Source organism: Lasiosphaeria miniovina (genome assembly GCF_030549165.1).
Source record: "Lasiosphaeria miniovina strain SMH2392-1A chromosome Unknown B0T26scaffold_4, whole genome shotgun sequence".
NCBI classification, from domain to species: Eukaryota; Fungi; Ascomycota; class Sordariomycetes; order Sordariales; family Lasiosphaeriaceae; genus Lasiosphaeria; species Lasiosphaeria miniovina.
Window position 1 is genome coordinate 2,528,558 of NW_026848223.1, and position 24,212 is coordinate 2,552,769.

General features: G+C 55.5%; 9 protein-coding genes across 9 annotated transcripts; 6 read left to right on the forward strand and 3 right to left on the reverse strand.

Moving 5' to 3' along the window:
- Positions 1–2,289: 2,289 nt before the first annotated feature.
- Positions 2,290–4,161, forward strand: B0T26DRAFT_740858 (autophagy-related protein 17; the record flags this gene model as incomplete). Its single annotated transcript, XM_060443894.1, has 3 exons — positions 2,290–2,814; positions 2,892–3,836; positions 4,132–4,161. 3 exons carry the CDS (start codon positions 2,290–2,292, stop codon positions 4,159–4,161), a joined length of 1,500 nt encoding a protein of 499 aa, XP_060296265.1.
- A 791-nt stretch (positions 4,162–4,952) lies between these two features.
- B0T26DRAFT_648195 (zinc alcohol dehydrogenase) lies at positions 4,953–6,100 on the forward strand (the record flags this gene model as incomplete). Its single annotated transcript, XM_060437981.1, has 3 exons — positions 4,953–5,552; positions 5,613–5,972; positions 6,038–6,100. The coding sequence occupies 3 exons, from the start codon at positions 4,953–4,955 to the stop codon at positions 6,098–6,100; spliced, it is 1,023 nt and encodes a 340-aa protein (XP_060296266.1).
- A 1,387-nt stretch (positions 6,101–7,487) lies between these two features.
- B0T26DRAFT_297335 (uncharacterized protein) lies at positions 7,488–9,308 on the reverse strand. Its single transcript, XM_060434232.1, has 2 exons — positions 7,836–9,308; positions 7,488–7,709 (listed from the first exon to the last, which is right to left on the reverse strand). Exons 1-2 carry the CDS (start codon positions 9,088–9,090, stop codon positions 7,666–7,668), a joined length of 1,299 nt encoding a protein of 432 aa, XP_060296267.1. The 5' UTR covers positions 9,091–9,308; the 3' UTR covers positions 7,488–7,665.
- Positions 9,309–10,453: 1,145 nt separating this feature from the next.
- On the forward strand, positions 10,454–11,401 carry B0T26DRAFT_675775 (uncharacterized protein; the record flags this gene model as incomplete). The annotated part of the gene is made up of 1 exon (XM_060439880.1): positions 10,454–11,401. The coding sequence occupies one exon, from the start codon at positions 10,454–10,456 to the stop codon at positions 11,399–11,401; it is 948 nt and encodes a 315-aa protein (XP_060296268.1).
- Positions 11,402–12,367: 966 nt separating this feature from the next.
- Positions 12,368–12,873, reverse strand: B0T26DRAFT_751526 (uncharacterized protein; the record flags this gene model as incomplete). The annotated part of the gene is made up of 2 exons (XM_060445380.1): positions 12,368–12,503; positions 12,593–12,873. 2 exons carry the CDS (start codon positions 12,871–12,873, stop codon positions 12,368–12,370), a joined length of 417 nt encoding a protein of 138 aa, XP_060296269.1.
- Positions 12,874–13,488: 615 nt separating this feature from the next.
- Positions 13,489–16,261, forward strand: B0T26DRAFT_709994 (heterokaryon incompatibility protein-domain-containing protein). The gene has a single exon (XM_060441961.1). It carries the CDS (start codon positions 13,793–13,795, stop codon positions 16,169–16,171), a length of 2,379 nt encoding a protein of 792 aa, XP_060296270.1. The 5' UTR covers positions 13,489–13,792; the 3' UTR covers positions 16,172–16,261.
- A 419-nt stretch (positions 16,262–16,680) lies between these two features.
- B0T26DRAFT_751529 (uncharacterized protein) lies at positions 16,681–17,151 on the forward strand (the record flags this gene model as incomplete). The annotated part of the gene is made up of 3 exons (XM_060445381.1): positions 16,681–16,794; positions 16,863–17,025; positions 17,120–17,151. 3 exons carry the CDS (start codon positions 16,681–16,683, stop codon positions 17,149–17,151), a joined length of 309 nt encoding a protein of 102 aa, XP_060296271.1.
- A 244-nt stretch (positions 17,152–17,395) lies between these two features.
- Positions 17,396–17,611, forward strand: B0T26DRAFT_615241 (uncharacterized protein; the record flags this gene model as incomplete). The annotated part of the gene is made up of 1 exon (XM_060435972.1): positions 17,396–17,611. A coding segment is annotated over one exon (216 nt), but the record flags the coding sequence as incomplete, so codon positions are not given.
- A 3,077-nt stretch (positions 17,612–20,688) lies between these two features.
- On the reverse strand, positions 20,689–22,922 carry B0T26DRAFT_645834 (putative phosphatase regulatory subunit-domain-containing protein; the record flags this gene model as incomplete). The annotated part of the gene is made up of 2 exons (XM_060437765.1): positions 20,689–21,126; positions 21,249–22,922. The coding sequence occupies 2 exons, from the start codon at positions 22,920–22,922 to the stop codon at positions 20,689–20,691; spliced, it is 2,112 nt and encodes a 703-aa protein (XP_060296273.1).
- Between the last annotated feature and the right edge of the window lie 1,290 nt (positions 22,923–24,212).

Consider the following 24,212-nt stretch of genomic DNA (forward strand, 5'->3'; position numbering starts at 1 on the left):
TAAAACATGGTACGATAAATATTGCGTTCTTTGCGGAGGCCGTTTCGCTACCTAAGGGGCACATATCATCGATGTGGCGGCACAGCAGCAGATGCAGCTACCGAGCTTTTGGGGTGTACTTCGAATGTTTTGGCTCTCTAAGAAGCTTACAACCCTGGATATAAAGGAGGACAGAAACATCCTTCCTCTCTCGTCTCATGTACATATTATAGGGACATGCATGAGTTTGGCCTTCGTCCTATTAAGCATTCGGCCGACCCAGACCATATTCTCTTCCTTCAGGTGGTTGCATTCAAAGAGCTTCACTTTGAGATCGGCTTTTCATCGAACCGCCCAAGAGAGGGCTTTTCCATTGAGTTGGTGGACGTTCACGAGGATCCGTACAGGCGCATACAACATGGCGACTTATACAAGCTCGTTACTACCGACCCGAAGAAGCGACCCTCCCGTGCTTTGAATATCTCCAGCTCCGCTATGCAGTTCAAACCATCATAGCGGCCCAAAAAGCCGCCGGCGCCCTGAGAACTCTCTTCGGTGGCCCACCTCCGGGGAGTACAGTTGGACTAGAACTCGATAATGTACGCATCCCGAGTGAGTGGGAAGAAGATTTGGACGAAGCTGAGAGACTTGGCATCTTGGATTATGCCTCTCAGGACAAGTGGAGACTGGCAATTCGCGAATACGAATACCAGAAGTTTCACAGATTGTGAGAGGAGGAAGATGTCGAGAAAGAAAATGTCGAAGAGAGAGATGCCGAAGAGCAGGATATCGAGCAACCCTGGCGGCCACCAACTCCACCGAACAGGAAGTAAGAGGTGAATAATGATAGCGGGCACATACTCCATCACACACCTCGCATACCCGTAGATATCATTATTGCAGATTTGTAGCGTTCTCTATAGTGTAGCATCGACAGCTACACCGTTAGCCAACACCTAGATACATAGTGTTTCCTCCGTTTTGGACCCTCAATTGCACATTACATTCACCGCAGCCGTCTTTCTCGGGGAGATGCCTGATCCCGTGCGCGATCGAGTATGCTTAGGCAGCAACGGAGTTAAGCGAGAGGCTGTGTTTATGTTAAATGCTTAGGGAACTGTCGAGATGCGCACTACCAGCATCCCTCAGGGGTTCTTCCGAACACCGCGTCTCGATGCTACATTTTCCAGGCCGGCTTCTCTCGGTCTCGAAGCTGCGTTCTAGCTCAACAGCCATAAGTACGAAGATCTTGCTTGCCATCTCGTCTCCCGGCATGTATCGTGTTGACAAAGGCAAATGCAAACGAAATTTGACCCCACAGCCATTGGTAGCATTCGCCGTGCTGTTTCTCGGGCCGGTAATCGCGTCGGTTCGGGCTGAACACATGTGCCTTGAAGGGCAAACGAAGAAAACAGGCCCCTATTTCGATGAGAAAGAAGAGTCTTGATAGACCGTCGGATGGCTGAGCCGGCAGAGCGCATTAGCCAACGCGACCTCGAGATTCGTCCCAATGTCATCGTCTCCTTGGGCCGCGAAGGATGGTCTGCGCAGGTAGAGTGGGCTTAGTCCGTTTCGGTCGTTCGAGCAGCTAATATACTAGGCTCAGTCCGGTTGATGGCCCGATAACCGCGGGAAAAAACCGCGCGTGTGCGTCAACATCCGTCAACGCCCGCGTGGAGGCGCTGATCAGCAACTGAGTTTGCAGGGATGGTCTTCCATTAGTGCGGCTCGAGTCTGCTGAGGACCAGAACAGCGGGGCTGCTCCGGTCGTCCATCGGCTGCAGCTGTTTTCGACATCGCTGGATGGAACTCGAGAGTCGAATTGACAGGCCATCTCAGCTGGTGTTGGAGCGGAGTCGGGAGCCATCTTACATGGCTGGAAGTCCACGTCAATTGATGGCCGCTGGGTTGGCTTCGCCTTAGCAGGCACTGCAGATAGCGATATGAGCTCCGCATCTTGGCCCGTGCGCTAGGTACATACTCGCTGCCACTGGACCCTGACATCACGCCGGCGCCGAGCTAACTCGGGTACAGGGGGGGAGCTTCCCAAGCTCTAGGCACGCCCCCAGCAGCGAAGCCTTCTTTCATCTTTCGTCATTCTGCTCTCCCTCCCGCCAGCCAAGTCTTTTCAACAAAGATGCCTTAGACTGGCTGCAAAACGAGGCCAACAGCACTCGGCGTCTTTCATTCTACCCATTGATATTTTTAATACTTTTTTGACAGCTTCTCTTCCCACCATTACGAGCCGACTCCCGCCATTTGCGGGCCGACTCCCAAACCCAACCCATCTCCAACGAACCCGCCGCCGCAATGGTCCGGTCTGCAAGTCCAGCCTCGTCGTCCGAACCGCGCTCGCGCCCTGCCTCTGCCCAAGATGCCGAATCCGCCGAGTTCAATGCCGACGATGTCTCGGTCGAAGTGCTCGTCAAGCACCTGCTCGCGGCGAAGCAGTCGCTCTCGTCGATGACGCTCGTCCTCCGCGCCAACGACCTCGCCACACATGCACGGCAGATGCACGAGGAGGCGGTCGTACTGAATGCGCAGGCTGGATTCGTGCGCCAGGGCATCTCCGAGCAGCTGCGCATCTTGAGGCAGGTGCGCCGCGGCATGCTGCGCGCCCGTGACGGCGGCCGCCGCGAGTTCACCCAGCTTATCCGCACCCTCGACAGCGCCAACAGCAAGCTCGAGCAGACAATGGCCGTGCTGCGGGATACGGTCGTGGAAAGTGCCTTCCGGCCGGCCGGTGAGGAAAAAAAGTGCCTGATGGACTTTGTCGACGAGAAGAGCGTGGATACCATGCGCGATGCGCTGAAGACGAGCCTCGCAGAGCTGCAGGTGAGTCACCACTCTCCACTACTACGATAACGTTTATACAGGGTGACAAGCTAATGATGACCGCCGACTAATGACAGGCTATCCAAACGTCCTTTGACGGCGACCTCCTCCGCTTCGAGACCGACCTCCGTAACCTCACCAAGGCCATGACAGCAGCCACATCCACGGCGTCGCCGTCGTCTTCTTCTACCCACCAGGATATGTCCCACCTCCTTGCCGACCTCGTAGACCAGTCTGGTGCCATGGCCGAGCATCTCGCTTCGCTCAATAGGCACTTCGACATGTGCGTGACGGCTGTTCGGACAACGGAGGGCGGCGCAGCCCTGGCGCGCCGTAGGGCGGCCGAGGTATCAGAGGACGGCAACGGCGTGTCCATATCCGGCATCATTGCCGAGCAAGACTCGCATATAGCAGAGCTGGAGCCCATGGACCCGCGCGAGCGGGCCGAGATTGTGCAGGTGGTGATGCAGGACGCTCCTGAGGTGGACGACGTCACGGCCGATATCCAGGCCATGCTGCAGCGGCTCGAGTACGGCTTCGGGACGCTGAAGGATCAGGCGGACCACATCAAGGCTGTCTACACCAGCACAATCGCCGGGTTCCAGGTTCTAGAGGGCCTTGGGTCGCGGCTGCAGAGCTACGTGGACTCGGAGACCGAGTTTGTGGACCGCTGGGAGAACGAGAAGGACATCATCTTCTCCAAGCTCGAGGAGATGGACGGACTGCGGTACTTCTACGACGGCTATGCCAGCGCGTACGGCAGCCTGCTGCTCGAGGCAGAGCGGCGGCGGTCCGTCGAGGACAAGATCCAGAACGTCTGGCGCAAGGCTAAGGAGACGGTCGACAAGCTCATCGACACAGACCGCAAGGAGCGCGAGCACTTCCGCCAAGAGGTTGGCGAGTTCCTTCCAACCGACCTGTGGGTGGGTATGAACAGCCCGCACAAGCGCTGGGAGGCGGTACCCGTGGATGACCCAATCGGAGAGGGCGACCTGAGCACGCCAACGCTCAGCAAGGCAGCCGTAAGGACGGCCCGAGACCCGCCTCGATGAAGCAAGGTTTAGTTTTGTGTAGTGACATGTCAGTGACATGAGTGAATGTATCTTCGATCCCTTTCTGTTTTTATTCTCTGTGTCGGCTGGCAGTCTTGAATTCGCGGCGTTGGGTGACGGCTGTCGTAGCAGCGGCGTTTATCGGGACGGCTGTCGTAGCAGCAGCATTTATCGGGACGGCTGTCGTAGCAGTGGCGTTTATCGGGGTTTCCTGTGGCATACGCATACCCTTTGCTTTTCTTCTGTTCTGGGGTTTCTTGTACAGATAACGTACCGGGATTTGGGCGTGGCTTAAGGGGCGTTCGAGGTCTTGCCTCGGAGTTGTGGCAAATATTGTCTTGTCACCAGCACTAAGTGCATCTGGTAGAGTCACGATATGTGGTCCGAGTTGACCGTTTTGGCTGCTTGATCCACCACCACCGTGGAAGTGGATGGCCTGTTTCTATGACCGCTGGATACTTTACAGCGGAGCCATACTCTGTACGTGTGTAGTACTGGTGCGGAGTGGTAGCGGTAGTGGTATGTCACCTTGGACATGCAGGGTGAACCGGGGTTCGGCTTCCCGGACAGACTGTCGATCAAATGCCGTGAGCTAGTCCCAACTGCCAACCAACGGTCCATGTACTTTTCAATAGACGAATAAGCGTATTCTTCAAACGCAAGCCGCGGATTTAATGATGCGCTGAAAGGCGTGACAAGAGCCCTTCTCCCGGCCCATCAATCCCCCCACCGGTGGTGTATTGGCCCGACGGCCAGACTGTTTCAGCGCTCGTCCCAATCAGCGCTTGGTTCCAGCAATCTGTTTCAGGCTACTCCGTAACGCCATGGACATAACGACATGCACTTTTGGAGTTTCTGATGTCATGACACGTCGAATTCCACATTCCTTCAACCTCAAAGCCGCTGGCACAACAGCAGCATCTCATCACAACGAATAACTTTTTGCTGGTCGGAAGATTACTGCAGATTGTCAGAGGCGGATATCTGCCAATAATCACCAATTATTTCGCTGATCAAGTCGAACTGAAAGAAAGAACCACTCTGACCATGGCGACGGCGACACCAACAACGCCGCTGCCGCAGACAATGAAGGCGTGGGTAGTAGCCAGAAGGGGAGCGCCGCGGCACGCGCTGCAGCTCAAGACGGGCGTGGCGGTGCCGGCGGCGCCGACGACGGGCAGCGACCTGCTGGTCAAGGTGTCGCACGCGGCCATCAACCCGGCCGATGCGCACTTTATCAACGTGCTGCCGACGTGGCTGCCGTTCCGCCGCGCGCCGACGCCCGGCATGGACTTCGCCGGCGAGGTCGTCGCCGCGGGGCCCGCCGCGCCCCCCAAGCTCACCGCCCCCGGCACCCGCGTCGCCGGCGCTATGGGCGTCGCCCAGGTCGCCTTCGGCAAGGGCTCGCTCGCCGAGTACGTCCTCGTCCCCGCGCACCTCGTCACCGCCGTGCCTGCCAAGCTCAGCGACGTCGAGGCTGCGGGCCTATTCGGCATTGCCGGCCAGACGGCGGAGATCGTCACCGTCGCTGCCGCCGTCGGCCCTGGCAAGCGCGCCCTTGTCAACGGCGCCAGCGGCGGCGTCGGATCCCTTGTCGTGCAGATCCTCAAAGCGCAGGGCGCAGAGGTGTTTGGCGTGTGCTCGGGCGCGAACGCGGAAATGGTGACGCGGCTGGGAGCCGACGAGGTGTGTTCTCAGTCCCCCTTGTGGCGGGGACCTGGGATCAGCTAACACGAGACAACACAGGTAATCGACTACCAGACCAACAGCCCTCTCGAGACGTTCCTCGCAGAAAAGTTCGCCGCCAAACCGCTCGACGTCATCATCGACTGCGCCGGCAGCCAGGCGCTGTTCAACCAGTCGCCCAAGTACCTGCAGCCCGCGGGCAGGTTCCTGACCATTGTTGGTGGGAGAAGCCAGGGTGTAGTGCCCTTTGTCCAACACAAGCTGTTGCCCGTCCTGCTCGGCGGCACCCCCCGCCGCTTCGACATCATCGGCCTGTCTCCCGCCGGCGCCATCGCCAAGCAGGTTGCGAAGCTGGTTAAGAGCGGGTCCATCAAGGAGGCGCCCACCGATTCTGTTTTTTCGTTTCAGGAGGTTGTCGAGGTGCGTTCTTTTCTTTCTTTCTCCCAGGGGCGGCCATTTTGCTGACTACTGCGTACGTGTTCTAGGCAATGGAGAAACTCGCGACGAAACGGGCCAAGGGGAAAATCGTCATCAAGGTTGCGGCGTAATGAAGCTGTGTATGAAGATTTGCGAAAATGGATGCACGCTATTGGCTGGTGCCAAGCCTTTGAATCAGATAAAAGGCTCTTGCCGCCGGCATCGTTCAAGAGACTGGGATTGTTGCATATATGCGCTTGCGATGACAACAGCTTAGGGAAGGGTGCTGGTTTGTTTTCCAGTTATCATGTTATGGGCGGGATTTGCGTTCTGGGCTGCCAAACCCGTCATAACTCTTTAGTTCCTCCTTGACCCTATGCCTAGCTACTCAGTGCCGTCACTTCAATAATCTTCCTGCTCTCCCGCTTCCAAGTTGGACATATCTGACATTTCTGACATATCCTGCAACTCGGCAACCTCGGCTTTGAGTTCCTTGAGGCGTTCTGTTCGCCTGGCTTCCGCAGCTACGATCTCACAGAGGCGCTTCTCAATGGGCTTCAGCCTCTCCTCGACCACCTGCTTGAGCGTTGCTTTTTTTTTGTTGTGATATTTTCTATGAGCATTTGCTTTCCTTCCAGGAGGAGCTGTTACTCGTCCAGTAGCTTGTTGACCTCGAAGACTTGGTCGTTCTGGCCCTCCGGCTTCTACTAGATTCGCGCGCCGATGTCGTCGATGAGTCTATCGAAAGCATGGCCCATCACCGTGAGGCCATGGACATGCTGTCGTAATGTCACGACATTTGCTCGGTTGGTTCGTTGAGCTCTGCCATTTCTATGGTGATTGTTAGTAACGTGCGTGTGTCGACATTGTGTTGCATCTGACATTGAGGTGAGAAAGCGACATCATTAGTACTCGGAAATTCGCAAGAAAGCCCAAGGTCCTGTCCTGGCGATCTGGGGGGCAATCTTTATTTAGAAAGTTTGGCAGGAAGTAAGGAGAAATAAGTAATTAGGTCTATTTAGGGCCTTATTGAAAGTTGATGCTTGCAAACTATCCTCTCCGTGATCGCCGTTGGCAAGTCCAACAAGCGCATCATCCACGGATGTACAGTAAAGTTCCTGAACAAGGGCAATTGCTGGTAGGGGCTCCGTCAAATCAAATCACCCCGGAATAGCTTTTGCCAGGGAGGTTTCTATCACATGTCATGCCCAGGCCTCAATTCCAGCGCGGCATGTATCGTCTACTGACTGTATCTCTATAGGGTGCGCAAATGTTGTTAAGACGGGGGATATCTGTGTCACACGGTACGGGAGAGCAGTGTCAACGAGTCACATTAGGTGACAGGCGTATAAGACCAGCTTGAATTCACTTCGTTATTTATCAATAGCCAAACAAGACCAGCTTCGAGGCCTCTGATATCTCTGTCAATTGGCATAAAAGACTAGCTTCATGGCCTCTTTCCCTTTTATTTACGAGCACATGTGAGCAGGAGCGCGGCTCCTATATTAACCACAGCAACATGGGGAGGGGGAAAGAGGGAAATCCAACACCAACTCGCGAGTGTCAAACTCGGGGAATCGACCAGCATTTCCCTTTTGCGACGCCTATCATTCTCGGGCCCTTACTCTCGTCCTCCCCTTTTGGTAAACCGCGAGGTGGGCCAAGCCGTTTGGCGCCATTGTCTGGGGGTTAGAATTCAGCCACTGACGGTCTTCAGCTCAGCCATGGGGTTATCGTCACCTGTAAGAGAAGAAATCAGTTAGCCAGTAGGCCAATGTGTCAGAGGTTCTCATTGCAAAAGGGCTCTTGGCCAAAGGCGGTCAGGAATGTTTGCACGTGACGGCTTGTAATGGCAGAATCACGTACTATTTGGCCGCAGGGCGATATCCGCGGTGCGAGCGCCATCCTCCGTGCTAGTAGCCTTGTACGCTCGTGCATTGAGAGTACCGACTGCTAGGAGGATTTTGGACAACTCTCCGAGCAAACCGCAGCAATTGTCCAATGCCATCTCCTCGCCTCTTCTGTCCCGGAAGACGACGAAGCAATGGTTGCCAAAGTATGTCCGGTGTATATCCATTTTTTCGACCACGGGGTCGGCATCCCGTCGGTCGCCCCTGAACGGGTTAGGGTGGGGGGCGAACCTGCCCTTCCAGAAGGGGTTATTGCAAGCATTGGTATGCCCAAACAACCTGCAAAGCTTTATGTAGCCCCAGGGGTTCATGACCTTCAGTCGCAGTTTATTGACGACGGGAACCGGGGCCGGTTTGGTCGCATCGGTACTCGGCCGGTTGCCCAGGGATTGGAAGGTTGTCATGGTAAGAGCGGCAAGGTCGTAGCAGTTGACCGTATGTATCGTCCGGCGGAGGATGGTTTCGAGCCTGAGATCTTTGTTAAAAAAGTGGGAACAAGCACCATTGTTCACATAGAGGCAGTCGTATTGTAAATTAGTACCACCATGGTCCCAGAGTGCGTAGATGGTGTTCTTGAGGACATTCATCTCGACATCGGCCCACGCTTTCTCGTGTATATCGTCGTACTTTGGGAAGCAGAAGCGGACCAACTCAGTGTAGTAGGCTCTCGCGGCTGCTTGCTTGGACTTGGTGGCGTCAAGGCCAAGGGCAAAATATAGCTCGAGGGGGGTGGTTGTCTTGGCAGAGATGGGAGCCCCGGAAGACTCTGAAAGCACCTCCCACGCCCAATCACCCTCGACTTTGAAGGGAGAGTCGGCTCGACTTGACTGCCCAATGACATGCTTGAAGTTATCGGCCGTGAAAACACCATTTTCAGTGGCTGCGGGTCGGTCAAAGGTCGCGCTCTGTACTAGGAAGTGACCCATGGTGCCCTGAAGCTTGAATTTAGCTCCGGCGGGGAAAGCTATTTTTCCAGTGACGCTGATTGGGAATCGAGTTTCAGTACTGCCCTGCTTATTGTACATGAAGATTGCTGGGAGACTTTTGCCCGTTTCCGATGCTCCCATGAAGTCCTGTCGCTTGGCGGGGAAGATGGCGTGATCGTTTTCCTTCACTGGGAACTTCTTGTCTGTACCGAAGCCCCAGCTCAGATACAAGTCGTCTCCTTCATAGTACCGTTCGATTTTTCTAATTTCCAAGGGGATAGACATGGCTCCGACAGGCTCAGAGACAGGAGTTGAACGAGAAGAGAAGAGATAGGGTGTCAGATCAGGAGATGTGGCGTGATTGTGGTATCGGCTTTGAGTGGCTATGAGGTGTGAGAGGCATGTCGAGAAAACTGACGCCCGCGCAAGGATCTTTTATATATTCGATCTGTTGGTTTGCCATTGCGAGCGGCATGACGCCTTGGCCAAGTAGCCTCGTACACGGGGAGAAGCCAGCAGGTCGAGCGGAACTGATTTTTGAACCAAAAGCCTCGCCGCACTGGGTCTTGCCAGGGCCCTTGCTGCCGCGCGCCCCTGCGGCCAGGCCAGCCGTGACTGCCTTTGCTCGGTGTTGCCTAAGTCGGCTCTGACTGGAACAAGATTGTGAATACCGGTATCACGTAAGATTAGGCTTAGCTTTGTTTTTAGTCGGTATTCCGTATCTATAAATACAAATATCGCGTGAGACCCAGTCTTGGCTTGGTTTCAGTAGACGGCACTGCTATCGGCGTCAGCTCTAACGATGTAAGAACGAAGCAAACGACAATGCGAAGCAAACGACAATACGAAGCAAACGACAATGCGAAGCAAACGACAATGCGAAGCGAAGCGAAGCGAGTCGTCGGCACAGCGCGCGGTGCAAGTGTTGAGCTTATGCTTGCAATGGGGCGCCTGAGGTACCTAGGTACGATGACCCAATTGCCGCGTCCTTTTGGTCCATCCACCCCACGCATCGACTGTCTCCGATACACGAACGCCTGCCGATGAGTAATCCATACGGCACCCCGTCAATCTCTCCCCGCGCCCCCGCAATCCCACCGCGCACCCCCACCCCCAACCGTACATAAAAAACTGTCTTACCTGACTGAGATCGATCTTCCCTGCCAGGTTGCCGTCAACTGTGAACTTCTGTTTACGGCACCTGAAACTGATGACGGCAGGAAAATTCGTCGAACAAACATGAGGTAACTGTCTAAGAAAAGAAGTGACGTGACGCGGCAACGGCAATGTCGGCGGCTGACCGCTGCGCATCACATCCACAATGACGCTCTGCTGTTCGATCTAACACGGGCAGGTCCCTGTAACAGGCTAGCTGGCTAGCCGGCGTGAGCCTCCTCAAACAAGAAGCCGCTCTAAACCAAACAGACGCTGGATTGCACACTTCTCGGTCGGGTGCATAACTACATATAAGAGACTGCCATTTTCCCGTCCAGTCTCCAGTCCTGTCCTGTCCTGAGCCAAGCCATCCATCTGCAACAGCCCGATCAAGACATTGACATCCATCCTCCTTTACCTACCTACCTACCTACCTTTATTAGGTAATTTCCAGATCACGTCTTGGTCGAATACACTAGTAGCATCGTCCACCATGTCCAATGCAACCATCACCCCCGATACTCTCTTCAGAAGGGCCGCTACTACCAACCCCGCCGAGAGCAAGAAGGTGAACACGGCTACTCTAAACAACGCATCCTTGCTCGCAGTGGTCAAGAAGACAATTGCAGCAGCAGCTACCGCCAAAGTTGTCCGTGAGCTCGATGCCGAATTCGAAGCCAAAGCCCCTGTGGCCGTGCGGGTGGCGTATCAAATAGAGGGCACCGGCTGGAATGCATCCATCCACGTGGACGTCATGAGCGCGTCGACCGCAGCCAGGGCACAGACCGCATTCAAGGATAATTTCAACACCCAACAAGCTATCCCCCACGACATGTCAGACTGGAAGGACCTGCAGCTCGGCCAGTACTCGTACCAGCAGGGCACAGTCGCCGCTGTGTGCCAAAATAACATATATTTCAAAATCCGCGGCGACCGCAAGACAGCGAGGCAAAGCAGTGCGGATGCGACAGGGCCGGCAGCGGCATTGAACCTGCACCCATTGGAGAGCAATAGCAACATGGCCAAGCTGCCCACTGGCACCACTAGCGGGAATGAGGTTCCCGTGGCATCTCTTGGTGTGACACCTGAGCAGATCTTCACCATTGCACGCGACTTGTGCGCCCACATTACCGCCGGCCTTGCCGAAAGCCTGGCTGTGATCCCCAATCTGGAGCCCGAGAAGGCGGGTGATCAGCTGTTCCTGCCCTTGCAAAGAAACCCCCCGCCTCATATTTCATTTCCCAATCTCTTGGCCAACAACTTTGTCCTCCACATGGCAGAGGGACCGGATTTTCTGGCCATGCCAACTGTCAAAGAAACCAAGATTACCTTTTCCATTACCACGAAAAAGGGCGAAGGTGAACTTTTGGTCTATACAATTCACAAGGCAACACTGGCCGTTTTTCACAAATCAATCAAAGTCAAGGTCGCCGCCGCCTAGGACAAGGAGACCTAATATCACGTCTGCGCCCACCTGGTGTGTGGCTGTGGGGCTGTGGGGCTGTGTGGCTGCGGCTTTCTCTTCAAATTTATGGCAGGATAAGGCGGTGTTTGTTCCATGCCATCTTGTCTGGTATTACAAGATTTCGTGAGCTTCCGCTGTTCGCCCCCTTTTCATTGCCCCGCCTGGTCGGGTCCATGGGGTTTTCATGTGCAGGCACATAATGTCGCCTTGGACTTTGGCGACCTATTCCATGCTGGAAATGGATAAATGAGAGAAGCAAGACAAAAACGAAAACAAAAAAAAGAGAGGATTGAGGAAATAGTGACTTAGTACGCTAGTGTTAGCGAATTACAGTCATGCTACAATCTCTTGAACGGAACCTAGGCCAGACTCGCAATGCAGTGCGTTCCCAATTTATTAGTGTACAGTCATGACGAAGGCCAAAACCCAAAAATGAACTTGTCCCAATTCTTGTGAGGGTGAAGCTGATTACGTGTGAATAGACTTTTCTCGAATCTGGATTTGTATGACGGGGCCTATGCTGACTTCGTATTTTTCCAGTGTTTCTCTTGGACATTCTTCTCTCTACGTGATTAGTGGTCAGAAAGCCTAACAAACACAAGGCCCTTGTTCAGTGTCCCCACACAGGTGTAGCCATTATAGACCGCGGAATATCCGCTCGCACTGTTTGTTATGTGTGCATGAGACGGAAGGATGTCAAAGGTTTGCGTGAATAGGGGCGCATTTAACACTTTCAAAGCTTATCTAAGTTGAATTATCTCAACAAACCCGCAACCACCGAGCTCGGCATGTCCCAGGCAAATTTCCGGACTCAAAGCCGACCGATCATGTTCCAAACTATTACTTATAGAGAGACAACTGCGATACTTCACGTCCTCAAACGACGCGTTAATTGCCCAAAAGCAGCAACCACGCGGCCGAAATCCATCTGCCGCCCGTACCTCACTCAGCGTCGTCAAAGTAGTCATCCGAGGCGCGGCCTAGGTAAATGAGATACACGTGATCGAGCCAATTTCCAAGCAGAGTCGAAGAAGGCGCGATCGTGCACGAGTGATATGATCCTCCAGCAAAGGCGTCGCTTTTTTTTTTTTTTTAGAATTAATCATTGGTTATCCGAAATTGCAAACGGGGCAGTAGTTGTCATCAAATGGAAGAGAGGTGCCTTACTCTTTATCCTCGTAGATGAGGAAGTTGGCCGCCGGCTCGTCTTCGCCCTGGTCAATCGATTCGAGACTCGGGCCCCCCGCCAAGATGGGGAAGGTTACGATGCGGATTTTCTTGGACCCGTAGATGTGGTACGTGTGGCCGGTGAGGTGCTTCACGCGGAAGATCTGGTTCTGCGTGTCCTGGCTAGTCTTCTTCTTGAATGAGAAGGACGGCGCCGTCAGCACCTTGGACTTGGGCGCCGTGCTTTTGGAGATGTAGTAGATCCCATCCTTGAGAGGCATGGCCGGTGGGCTTGTCGGTGCTAGTAGATGTGGTTGGTGGGGAACAAGTTGGAAAGATTGTGCTGTCTCGGCGTCGTGGTGTGCTTGTGGCTCCTCGAGGATGTTGGGGCGGGGGTTGTGATGAGCTTTTCTACCCGTAATTGCAGTTCTGATATCCCACGAGGCTCTGAGTTGTCGTGCCCGTAAAGAGGTCAAGAGTTCGCCTTGGGCCTCAAATCATTCTCACTGCACCATGGCTATCGAACAAAGCCGATCTGCATGCAACATTTAGCCCTGGCGCAGGTTGATGCGACTTAGCCCCGGTGCTTGACTGGCAGACGTACGACTTTCAGTAATTACAGTCCCGAGCTGAACTTGCATTTTTGAGACTGACGCATCCATTTGGCTATAGAGGTAGTCACGGAAACCACGATTGGCATCAAATGAGGCCCAACTTGCATACAGTATTAGGTTCTGGAGTGGGCTGATGTAACCTAACCCTGGTTTTGGTTGGCAAGACGTACGACTTTCAGCACAACCCGAGCTGAACTTGCATTTTCGGCCCTCAAAAAGCCATCAGCCTTCAGAGGTCGTCACCCCTGCACTTCAAATTCGGTGTTCTATTTGTTTCGAACCGGTTTCTGGGTGCAGCTACTTGCCGGGGCACATTCCGTGAACGGCGTGTCTGTACTGGCTGTGGCTGCGATTCCTCCAATCTGAATCGATTATTGATAGGTATCTTTGGTGATGTGGCATGAAAATGTCTACCATGATTGGCTTCAGGTAGCGGATGTGTGGGGTCATGTCCATGGGACGCCCACTCGCTTGCTCGTCAATCCTCATCGGGTTTCAACCCTTCAACTCCAGGAAGGAACTACCTACTGTCTCCAGACTCCTAGCTACAATCTTAGCATAGCAGATCATCGAAGGACCCCACATTATGGGTCACTCCCAGTCAAAAGGACTGAGCAAAACCCGGCCGACACAAAAAGAGGAAGCTCAAATAGCAAGCCGGCCTGAAAGAACGGGCACCGATGTTGCCAAGCGCAAAAGCGATCCTCCGCCAAAGTTCGAATGCCAAGATCAACTCTGCGAAACATGCAGAGGTACGCTGGCCTCTCTGCCCTTTCAAGTGGGAACGGGCGGTATTGAGAGAGATGTCGCCGAGATTAAGGAATCTGCCGACGCCGGGTGCCACGCCTGCGCCATTTTCCACGCAAATATTAGTCTTCTCGACGACTTTACCTCCGTATTTGGCACCAAAGCTCGTATCTATCTCACCATGAGCGAGTTTCTAAGCGCGCCCATCTTCCTCGTGCCAATGTCCATCACGCCGCTGCGCTACGTCCTCCGCCCGGCAAAAGACCTCGAACATCTAATCCAACCTGTGGCGATAGACTCCAACACCGGTTCTAAGCTAAGCATCAACTGCGCCAGGGAGTGGCTGAGAATCTGCAGCGAGACCCACGCATCCTGTCGGCAGGAACGCGAAAGAGGCCCATCCCACGGATACGTACCTACACGGCTCCTTCACGTCGCGGTGCCCAACGATCCGGATACGATCCGGCTTTGCGAGAAGGGCGATATCCCAAAGGACACAGCGTATGCGACCCTGAGCCACTGCTGGGGGCTGGTTCTGCAGCACAAGCTGCTCACGACAAACATCGACCAGCTGACGCAGCGCGGCATTGCGCTGAGCACGCTCGCCAAGACCTTTCGAGAAGCCGTCGGCGTGGTGCGCACGCTCGGGATCGACTACATCTGGATCGACTGCTTCTGCATCATGCAGGACTCGGCCGACGACTGGGCCCGCGAGGCCGTGCTGATGCAGCACGTGTACGGAAACACCCACATCAACATAGCCGCCACTGATTCGAGCGACGGCCGCGGCGGCTGTTTCCGGTCGCGCAACCCGCAGATCATCGCGCCCCTCAAGATGGACTACGGTGAACCGAATGGCGAGTTATACTTGACCGACGTGAGCCTCTGGTGGGAGCGGTTCGAGAAGGCGCCGCTCAACCGGCGCGCCTGGGTGCTGCAGGAGCGCCTGCTCTCGCCGCGCGTGCTGCACTTCGACAGCGACCAGCTCGTGTGGGAGTGCAACGAGCTGACGGCCTGCGAGCGCTTCCCCCACGGCGTCGGAGACCTCGTGCCGCCACGGCTCAGCCTCCGCGGCACCGCGCTGGAGACGGTGCTGCGATCGGCTGCCGCGACGGGCCTCAGAGGCCAGGAGATGGTGGACATCTGGAAGCCCGTCGTCCGCGCGTACTCGGCATGCAAGCTGACCAAGAACTCGGACCGGCTGATTGCGCTGTATGGCGTGGCTATGAAGATCAAGGACCTCCTCGGCTGCGAGTACTCGGCGGGGCTGTTCGGGCGCGACATGGAGAGCCAGCTGCTGTGGGAGGTCGACGATACCAAGACCAGTTCGCGGCCCGAGACCCACGTGGCGCCGTCGTGGTCGTGGGCGTCCATCGTCGGGCCTGTGTCTGTGCTGCCACAGTGGGACCAGACAACGAACGAGGAAATCACGCGACGGCTGAAGCCTGAGCAGCTGAACGAGAGGGTCCTGTGCGAGGTTTTGAACAAGACGACACTCGGGACAACGCCGGAGACCACGCCCTCCGCCAGTCGCGAAGCCTTGCAGGTCCGTGGCTACCTGTGCCCCATGTTCTTCGTCACACAGTCCGAGGCTGCGGCTTGGAAAGGCGCCGCGCGCGAATTTAGAGCAGACGACGAACCTGAGCGCAGGGCCAAAGATCCATGGATACCAGACCCTCTGCCCGAAGACAACGGAGACATGTGGCCGCTCAGAGTGTCGGGCAGTGGATGGTCGAGGGGCTCCGGAAGCCGAGTTAGTTACTCCAGGTTTTACGGAGACCCTCGCACCAAAGCCGTCGTCTCGTCCATCAGGGGCAACAAGGACGCGTCCTTCCAGGCTGAGCTCCGCTACGACGTGGTGCCCGAGCACAGAACAAAAGAGCAGCGCTGGCTGTTGCCCGTGTATGCGGTGACGGAGTGGGAGGCGGTCGACATCTTTGACATGGACATGTATCGCTCTGTCAACGGGCTGGTGCTGAAGATGGACGGCGGAGAGAGCGGCCAGTTCAAGCGGTGTGGGATCTTCAAGATAGGATCGGCGCAGGGATTTGAGGATCAGTGGGCGTTTTGGAAAGGGTGTCAGCGGTTTGACGTCAAGGGCGGTGTCAAGGTGGCGAAGTTTGACAAGGTCTTCGTCCCGGATAAGGAGGCCAAGACAGGTCGCATTTTCTTTCAGGAAAAGAATCGACGGCGGCAGTACACTTTTTCGGTTGCATAGCTCACACGCATGGCACTTTCTAGCTTTATGGACACTTACCTGTAGTGACGTCTCCTGACGTGTCGGCATCGCTTTCCATGTCCATCGTATGCGAGTTATCTGCGTCGAAGGGCGTGGCACCGGTGTATGTGCCATTCGGGCCGTTGAAGCCAATGGCGCGCAGGTAGAACTCGTCAAACAGGTCGTCAACGGCGGCCTTAAAGGTGCCGTCCCACGGCGGGTCGTCGTGGGCTGCGTTCTCGTTAGTGTCGATGGCGACCACGTAGCCGAAGCGCCCCGGCGACCCGTCCGCAATCAACTGTCGCGAGGAGCGGATCGTTGCCAAACAAGCCGAGCGCCTGATTTCGTCAGACGAATTTCTGGGCTGTGTTTCGAAACTATGTCTGGCATCTCCAAAAGTGTGGCATCCAGAACTAACCTACCTCTTGTTCCAACGACTTAATCCGGATCTCGTTGTCTTGTAAATACAGTCGAGAGGCATGGCGGCCACCGTCTACCAGCCGCCAGCGATGGCCGCGCACACCCCGATCTCCGCCTCCTTTCTACCTGTATTCCGAGGTATCGCTCCGCGGTATAGCAGCAGCAGCACCATCTTATCGAGCGTGCCAAATCTTGACTGCTCGGTGCGTCATGCTCTGTAATCATCCCTCTAGTCCACGCTGACTATCTTTCTCACGTCGTCAACACACAGAGCTTCAGCGCATTCCAGACGTGCAGCTCCAACGGCGCCTACAGGAGCTGTCTAGCGAGCACGTCGGCCGGACTCTGCAACTGCAACGACGGCGTCCAGTATCTGGGCTGCGTCTCCGCCGCCATCGCGACCTCGAGCTGCTCTAGTGTCGCGGGCGCCAATGGTGAGTACATCACGCCTTGCCTGACGGGCATATCTAGCAGACAAGTTCCATGAAGTCCCTGGGCAGTTTTCCTGACGAACGTGCATCCGAGCAGACTGGGACGCCTACGAGCGGTCGTGGTTCTGAAAGTCGTGTGCTACGCCCCCTGCGACGGTCATGTCGCTTCTTTCTCAACCATGAGTCCCAAGTATTGTCTTATGCTTAGTCCAAGAGCAACATCGCGGTCCTGCTTAGCTGCTGACATTTCTCTAGCACCTCGGTCTAAATCGATCAGCCCCCTCCCCCTCGTAACCGAAAAATCTGTAAACAGCAGCAAAAGCCGCAGAAGCAGCTAACCCGCCCCATCTCCAGACCCGTCTCCGTCGTGACACCAGCAGGCCCCATTTCGCTGCCGCCCAGCAGCGTCGCCCAGCCCACGTACAATGGCAACGGCCAGCTGCTGGCCGGCGGGTGCAGCACGCCGGCGTACACGCTCGTGCAAGAGGGCAACATGGTTTACCAGGCGCTATTTGTCGGTTGCCAGGCTAATAGACCTGAGTGCTGTCCGTGGAACGTGTCAGCGGCCGCGGGGGCCGCGGCGGCGCGGGCGGAGGCCCCGACACTGACATGGGAGAAGGTGGCAACCACGTCGCCGCCCCCCCCCCTCCGGCCAGCTCCCCGTGCCCGCCAGTGGGCTGCTGGCTGAGCTCTCCAAGTGCCCGGATGACTACTACTCTGTGTCCGGGCAGTGCCGTCCAAAGTGAGTGGGATCGTGCACCCCCTTTTTTTTTTTTTTGGGGGGGGGGGGGGGGGGGGGGGGGGGGGGGGGGGGGGGACAAACATCGAGCACGAGAAACAGAGAGAGAGAGCTAACAAGCGACTTCCAACTAGACCAGCGGCTACTACAAGCTCACGTCGCGGATTGCGTTCCAGACGCCGTGCTTCAGCTCCTTCGCCACCAAGGCCAGGCCGCCGACCGACGCCGCGGTGCCGACGTCGGCCGTCGTCAACGTAGCCTGGGCCATGGGCTACAACGTGTCGTAGGCAGAGTCGGGGTTGCGCGCCGCGCCGCTGTCGAGGGGCGCGACCATCGGCATCGGCGTGGGCGCCGGAGTCGTGGCGCTGTCGGTCGGCGTACTCGCCGCCTTCGTCGCTATTCGAATACGCCGCGGCAAGCGCGCCGCCAAGGACGCCGCCGCGCTGGACTACCAGCAGCAGCAGTCTGTTGGTGGAGATGCCCTGCCGGCCATGACGACGTATCAGCCGGGCTACCACGCACCCCCGGGAAGCCCGCCGCCGGGCACGGCCGTGAGTTCGTCGCAGCCCTCGGCGGCGAGCTTAGTGGGCGCCGACGCCCATGTCGACGCCAGGGCCCTACACCACCGTGGGAAGCTGGAACCAGGGGCACGATGCTTACGGTTATCCGCAACAGTACGAGCAGCAGACAGGGGGGTACGATAACTACCGTCGATGAAGCGCCTTCTACAATGTTCCTCTTCTTGGGAGTTGTGTCACAACCAACGGTGCGTAGAAAGTGTGCAAAGAGTGCTTGTATTCGGAAGTTCCAAGAGAGGTGGGCATAGCCTAGGTGCCCTACTCTCTGTGATGAAATTGGGTCTTAGACCTGGGAAGCCCTGGAATGTTGATCAGGGCCAGGTATGTAAATCAACACCGCCACGAATGCAGGTTCCAGCCAACGGCGCCTCGAATGTGCATTCGACGGCTTCTTCCGACAAGTTGCGGTTACAATGTGGGTTGTAAATACTTGCTTTTTGCTACGTCTCTACCTAGCTTGTCGAGGCGTTTTAAAGCGTCCCACTACCACGCGGAGCTGTTAATTATTGATGCAAATGGGATCGACGTTTATTGTCTCTTTGCACAAGGTTCCTCTTACAAAAAATCTCTTTTCGACAACGCATGGGCGTCTGACAAAACCTGCCTGTAAAGGTGTCGTGGCCACAACGACCACAAGACCGAGAGGGAGTTGAGCGACCTGTGCTATCCACTGCCTGCCTACTATGACCACCGAGGAATATATTAGTTTCTGTTGGTTTGCGTGTCGAAGTTGAGGGTGGAATATTATTCACGTGACTCCGTGCTTTGAACAGCCCCTCGCCGAGAGCAACTTGGATCGAGGAACCTCTACCCACGGCCGCACAGGTTTCTGGAGGCAAGAACAAGACGATATTGTTTGCACAAAGAAAAAAATGGATCTGATCATACGGCCCAGTGCCCTTTCACATTACGCTGCAAATATCTTCAACTTTTCCATTATCTGTTTCCCGTGGCTGGAAAACAGAGAAAAAGCCCAAGATTGTTGACTACCAAGACACCGGCACTTAACTTGTACTTAATTGGCCTCCTAAGCCTCAGTTATATCGAGACAGTACGCCAGATAACCCGAGGTTCAATGCGCTTGGTGCTCAACTAACAACTCTAGCAAAATAAGGCCACGGACAGAAGCGGCACACCACTTCATGTTGACGGCGGCGAACACAAGAAACGACGAATCTGATGGAGTAATGTTGGTTGCGATTCTCAATGTTTTTTACTTTTTTCGTTATACTATCCATTCTCCCAAGTTTTTGCCGACCTAACCATTGTACTTATCTAGAACTGCAGACCTCCAACGCCGTGCAACATTGAAGGACCATTCTCGCTTTGTGACGGCGAAAGCAGCTCGAAACCGCAATTAAAAGCGGCAATGCGCCCAATACCCTAACCAATCCGCCCTTTTCCATCTATCCTCCGTGGCTATCGGACCGTTTCTCTACCGAACAAAGACCGGACCGTTCCTCGGCCTTGCTCCGCATCAAGAAAACCCACTCCGTTCAGCCACCAACCAGCCGAGCCTAAACGGCCCAAACAAAGGTGCATCTGAGCACAGACCGGCCGAATATAGAGTGAGGTTGGCACACCCACGACAAGACGGCAGAGCAAACGTATATTGTTGTTGGCGGGCAAAGTAGGAGTGTTCGTTGAAGAGTTCCGATCTGAACCGTCTCACGCGCCAGGACCCGCTTATGCCGGAGCATGCCCGTCTGATAAGAGGTTGTATGCCGAGTCCTAAATACCGAACCTTCCGCTTTCCTCGCCCTTTTCCTCCGCAGTTTTGGGAGAACCAACTGAAAGTGGCACAAATGCCAAATGATAAAATAGAGCCATGCCCCTTTTCACCCTCCAGGCAAGCTCGGCAGCGCAATGCAGCAGGAACGAGAGAAGAGAGGCATTATGCATAATGAACCCGACGCCTTTTGACCCATGGACCCAGCCATCCGTATGTACCGGAACCGAAGTGTGAACAATAAGCACCGAGAAAAAAAAAACCCCCCCCCGAGGGAACTAGGCCATGACAAGCCAGCCGTAGGCCCCATCATATACCCAGGGTTTCGTATCATCATGCCCAAAGAAAATAAAGAAACAGTAAAAATTCAGGAACGCCAGACAGCCAACAGAAAATGCTGCAAAGAAAAAGCAAGCCAAGGATCCCGGAAATATAAATTAGTGTCCCGCGGTGCAGTGACCCGAGAAAAATGTACAGTGTGGAAGTGGCGCGATGGAAAGATACATCAGCATCAATGGGGTTGGTGTCACGGAGGGATCGAGGATGTGACGCGGTCGAAAGCATGCGGTTGTTGGACGTCGGTAGCTCGTACAAGCGGCCACCAGCCTCCACCATGTCACTCAGCCCCTAATCGCTGTCGCAGAATGAGCGTCCGCGCTAGAGAACGGGAAACGATCGTGCAAGTGCTGGTATGGATACTCATTCGGCGACGTACCAGCGAAGGGGCCGAAGCTGCCTACTAACGTCGCTGGGGAGGACGACCGGCCGGCAACCTGTCCCGACTGCGTCGTCAAGGGGCTTCCCGTACGCTGGGAGCTGAAGCTGGTGAGTGGCGATTCAGAGGGCGAGGCCCCGATGGGTATGAACGATGTTGCGTGATGGAAGTAGGGGTTCGGGTCCAGAGGGTGTAGCGAGTGGTGCTGGATACCGCTGTGTGAATGGTGATAATTACCCATCTGGACAGGACTACCATCGGAGCTTGCCGTACTGCTGCTAGTGGTACTCTTAGAAGCGGCGTCCTCAGGTCCATCAAAGCGACCGGGGCGCAGACCGCCATCCTTGAGTTGGGGACTTGGCTGCTTGGAGCCAAACTATAACGAGGACTGTTAGTTGGCACGTCATATTAAAATGTTGAAATGTTGCCTCTCGTCGAGTCGAAAGAGAATCGAGGTGAACGTACAAAGCAGTATTTGTTGACCAGCTCCTCATACGATGCCGTAGCGATGCTTGGGCTTGGGGAATCCCCGTCGGCGTTGATGGTTGGCTTGACCGGAGCGCTCTTAGCCGTTGGGCCGGGCCTGACTGTGTCGCTGGAGGTATTAACGACAGGCATGGCGGGTCTCCGGTTTGGTTTCATGTAGAGGCCATCGGGCTTTCCTGTTAGTGTATCCTTGGCGGTTTGAATGGCGGCCGTCAACGAGGCGCCAAAGTCGTAGCGGTTGGCGAAAGCCTGACCGCTCGGCGCCGAAAGTCGGCTTGAGAGGTTGTCGCTCGCAAGGTTGGCAGACGTCCTCACGCCTTTCAGTCTGAGACTTGTAGGCCCGGACTCTCCAAGATAGTCGTGGATTGACTGATCAAAGCTCGGCTTCGGGCCTGTACCAAAGTCATCGCCGACGGTCCCAGGCACCTTCGGCTTCGAGACAGCGGGCGGGGTCAAACGACGAGTGCTCTTGGGTAGGCCATTCGCAGGGCGCGAGGCGGCACCGATAACGCCCTTCTTGCCGTTTTGTGGAAGCATCTTCTTCCGGAAGTCGACCTGGAAGTTGCAACCGCCATTGTTGTCCCAATATTCGTGTCCATTGACGGTGTATCGGATGCAAAAGTACAACGTCTTGGATTCGAGATTAGCCGTGTCGGAAAGCTTGATGGTAAAGTTGAACCTATCGTGGCCGACAGGTTTCTGGGCTGGCTGAATCTCGCACATGTACTCGGCAGCAACCTCAGATGTCGTCTTCCAATAATCGAGCGTGAATCTGCATGTGACGGTTTTCTGGAAGGCGAGATTGGCCACATCGATCGACCCAATTAGGCACTTCTGGTCACTTGAGAGCCAAACCCGTTCAAGGCGGACTGCCAGAGCCGTCCGAGCCGGCGTCTCGGCTGGAAAGTTGGTCACAGCGATATCCCACTCGAAAGGCGGTACCTTGGCTGCCAATTGGTCTCCCCCGAACGGGTACTCGTTGTCGCTCTCGTAGTTATCGACGGGCGATGTTCCAGTGCTTACGGCAAGGGGACGGTCAACTTGGAGGAAATGGCGAACGTGCTCGAGGTGCGAGTCAAAGTGTACCATCTTTGAGAAGGTGGGAGTACCTGGCATACTCGACGGTCGCCGACGCGAAGGAGGGCGGAGTGCAGGGCGAACGAGTTCTCCAGACTTCTTCCGAACCATCTGAGGCTTCCTGAGCATCTCCTCGTCGGAATCCTCTTCAGACCCTGTTAACGAGCTTCTGGGAGATTCGCTAATTGCAACGTTTGGCTCGGTAGCCGATCTCGCGTGCGAGAATCTTCTGTTCCCCGCGACGGCGAGTTCGTTTAGCGAGCCGGTGCTGAAACTGATATGCATACCTTCGGCTATAGCGCTCGCCTGGGATGGGAGGACGAGCAGATCACCTGCAACAGATGCATCCTTTTTGGCGATGCTGTTCTTGGTCGGCGAGCTAGCCCTCTGTTGTGGAATTTGACTGATAGCTTCGTGCAACTCCTTCAGGTTCTCAATTTGCCTGCCCCGGATTTCTGGGAGGTCTTCGTCGTCGCTGGACGAGTCAGGCGGGGAGATTATTGCGGCATTGGGCATTCCACGATCGCTTCTAGTGACCGGCGGTGGTGACTCTCGAACGCTAGTGCTGGCCACCATCCCCTTCAAATTCTCCGACGTAGCTTCGGGCGATGGTTCGTTAACATGGCGACGAGGTACGTCGGGTGCTGATGGGGTTCGCCGGTGCTTGGTCAAATATGAAGCAGATCGAGGAAGGACAGGTCGTGAATTGCTGGTCTGTGTTTGGTGGAAGGATGGCCTCCGGCTCATGTCGGGGGATGAAGGAGCTGACGAGGCCGGGGACCTGTGGGAGGGAGGTGTGTAAGGCATCCCAAAAATTGGACAGCCTGTTCGAGGGATGTCGTGAAGCAATGCCAAAAGACAATCAGGGCGCACTTTCTCAGGACCGATTCATTGATGGCGACGTCGACTCTTTGTCGGTGCGACTAGACCCTCAATGAAACTGCAGCGGCGCGCAATTCGGTTAGCCAATGCTCTGCTCGGAACCGCTGAGGAAGTTCATGGCTTTGATGAGGTTTGGAGGGGCAAGGATAGCAAAGGATAGCGGTGTTGGATAAGCAGATGAGGATAGAAGGGGCAATAAAAGATAAAAATGGTGGTGTGGAAATTTTGCGGGAAGGTGGCAAAATGTCGTGCTCAGGCGCTGATTGTGCAGTGACTCCTATCGATCACACAACCAAACAACTTTCATCTCGCCAAAAAAAACTCGAGAGGAAAGATAAAACGTACTGTTATCTTGCAGGGGGGACAGGGCAAGAGCTACCACGGCAGTATTCCAGCAACGAGGTTGACTCTTGCCAAGTGTATGGCGGAGAAAGAAGGGAGCGGCCGGAAGGGGTGCAGAAACCCTGATGCAACAGCTAGACGTAGATATGCGTCCAGACAGCTTCGTAGATGTTTGTTTTGTCTTGCGGGGCCGCGCAAGAGAAAGACGGCCAGGATCAGGCAAAGCGACAGAAGAGGCTCGCACCGCGGTCTCGAGGATCTGCTTACAACGGCAGACGAGGTCTGCTCGAGTCTGCCCTGGGCGCTGCCCTTAATCTGTCCCAGCCCTCTCTTGCGTTGGCCTACTCAGCAACCTCGGCCTCCGCAATGGCGACCGACGGTATCGTCCGGGAAGGTCTAGGCTGCTCGAGGTCGACGTCGAGGCGGGCAATCGCTGGTCCTCGTCTCGGCTGTCTCCTGTCGTTAGCGGGCCGCCTTGAAAGGGACAACAACAACCTCGAGGGTCTTCCGTCTCAATCCAACACGCAACTCGCGCTTGGTAGTGGGAGAGGAATGGAACTGCTGGGCTGCTGCAGCGGAGTGGCGCCGGTTTTGAATGACGGTTCAGGCGGAGGAATGGGAAGGGGGGAGGGGGGGGGGGGC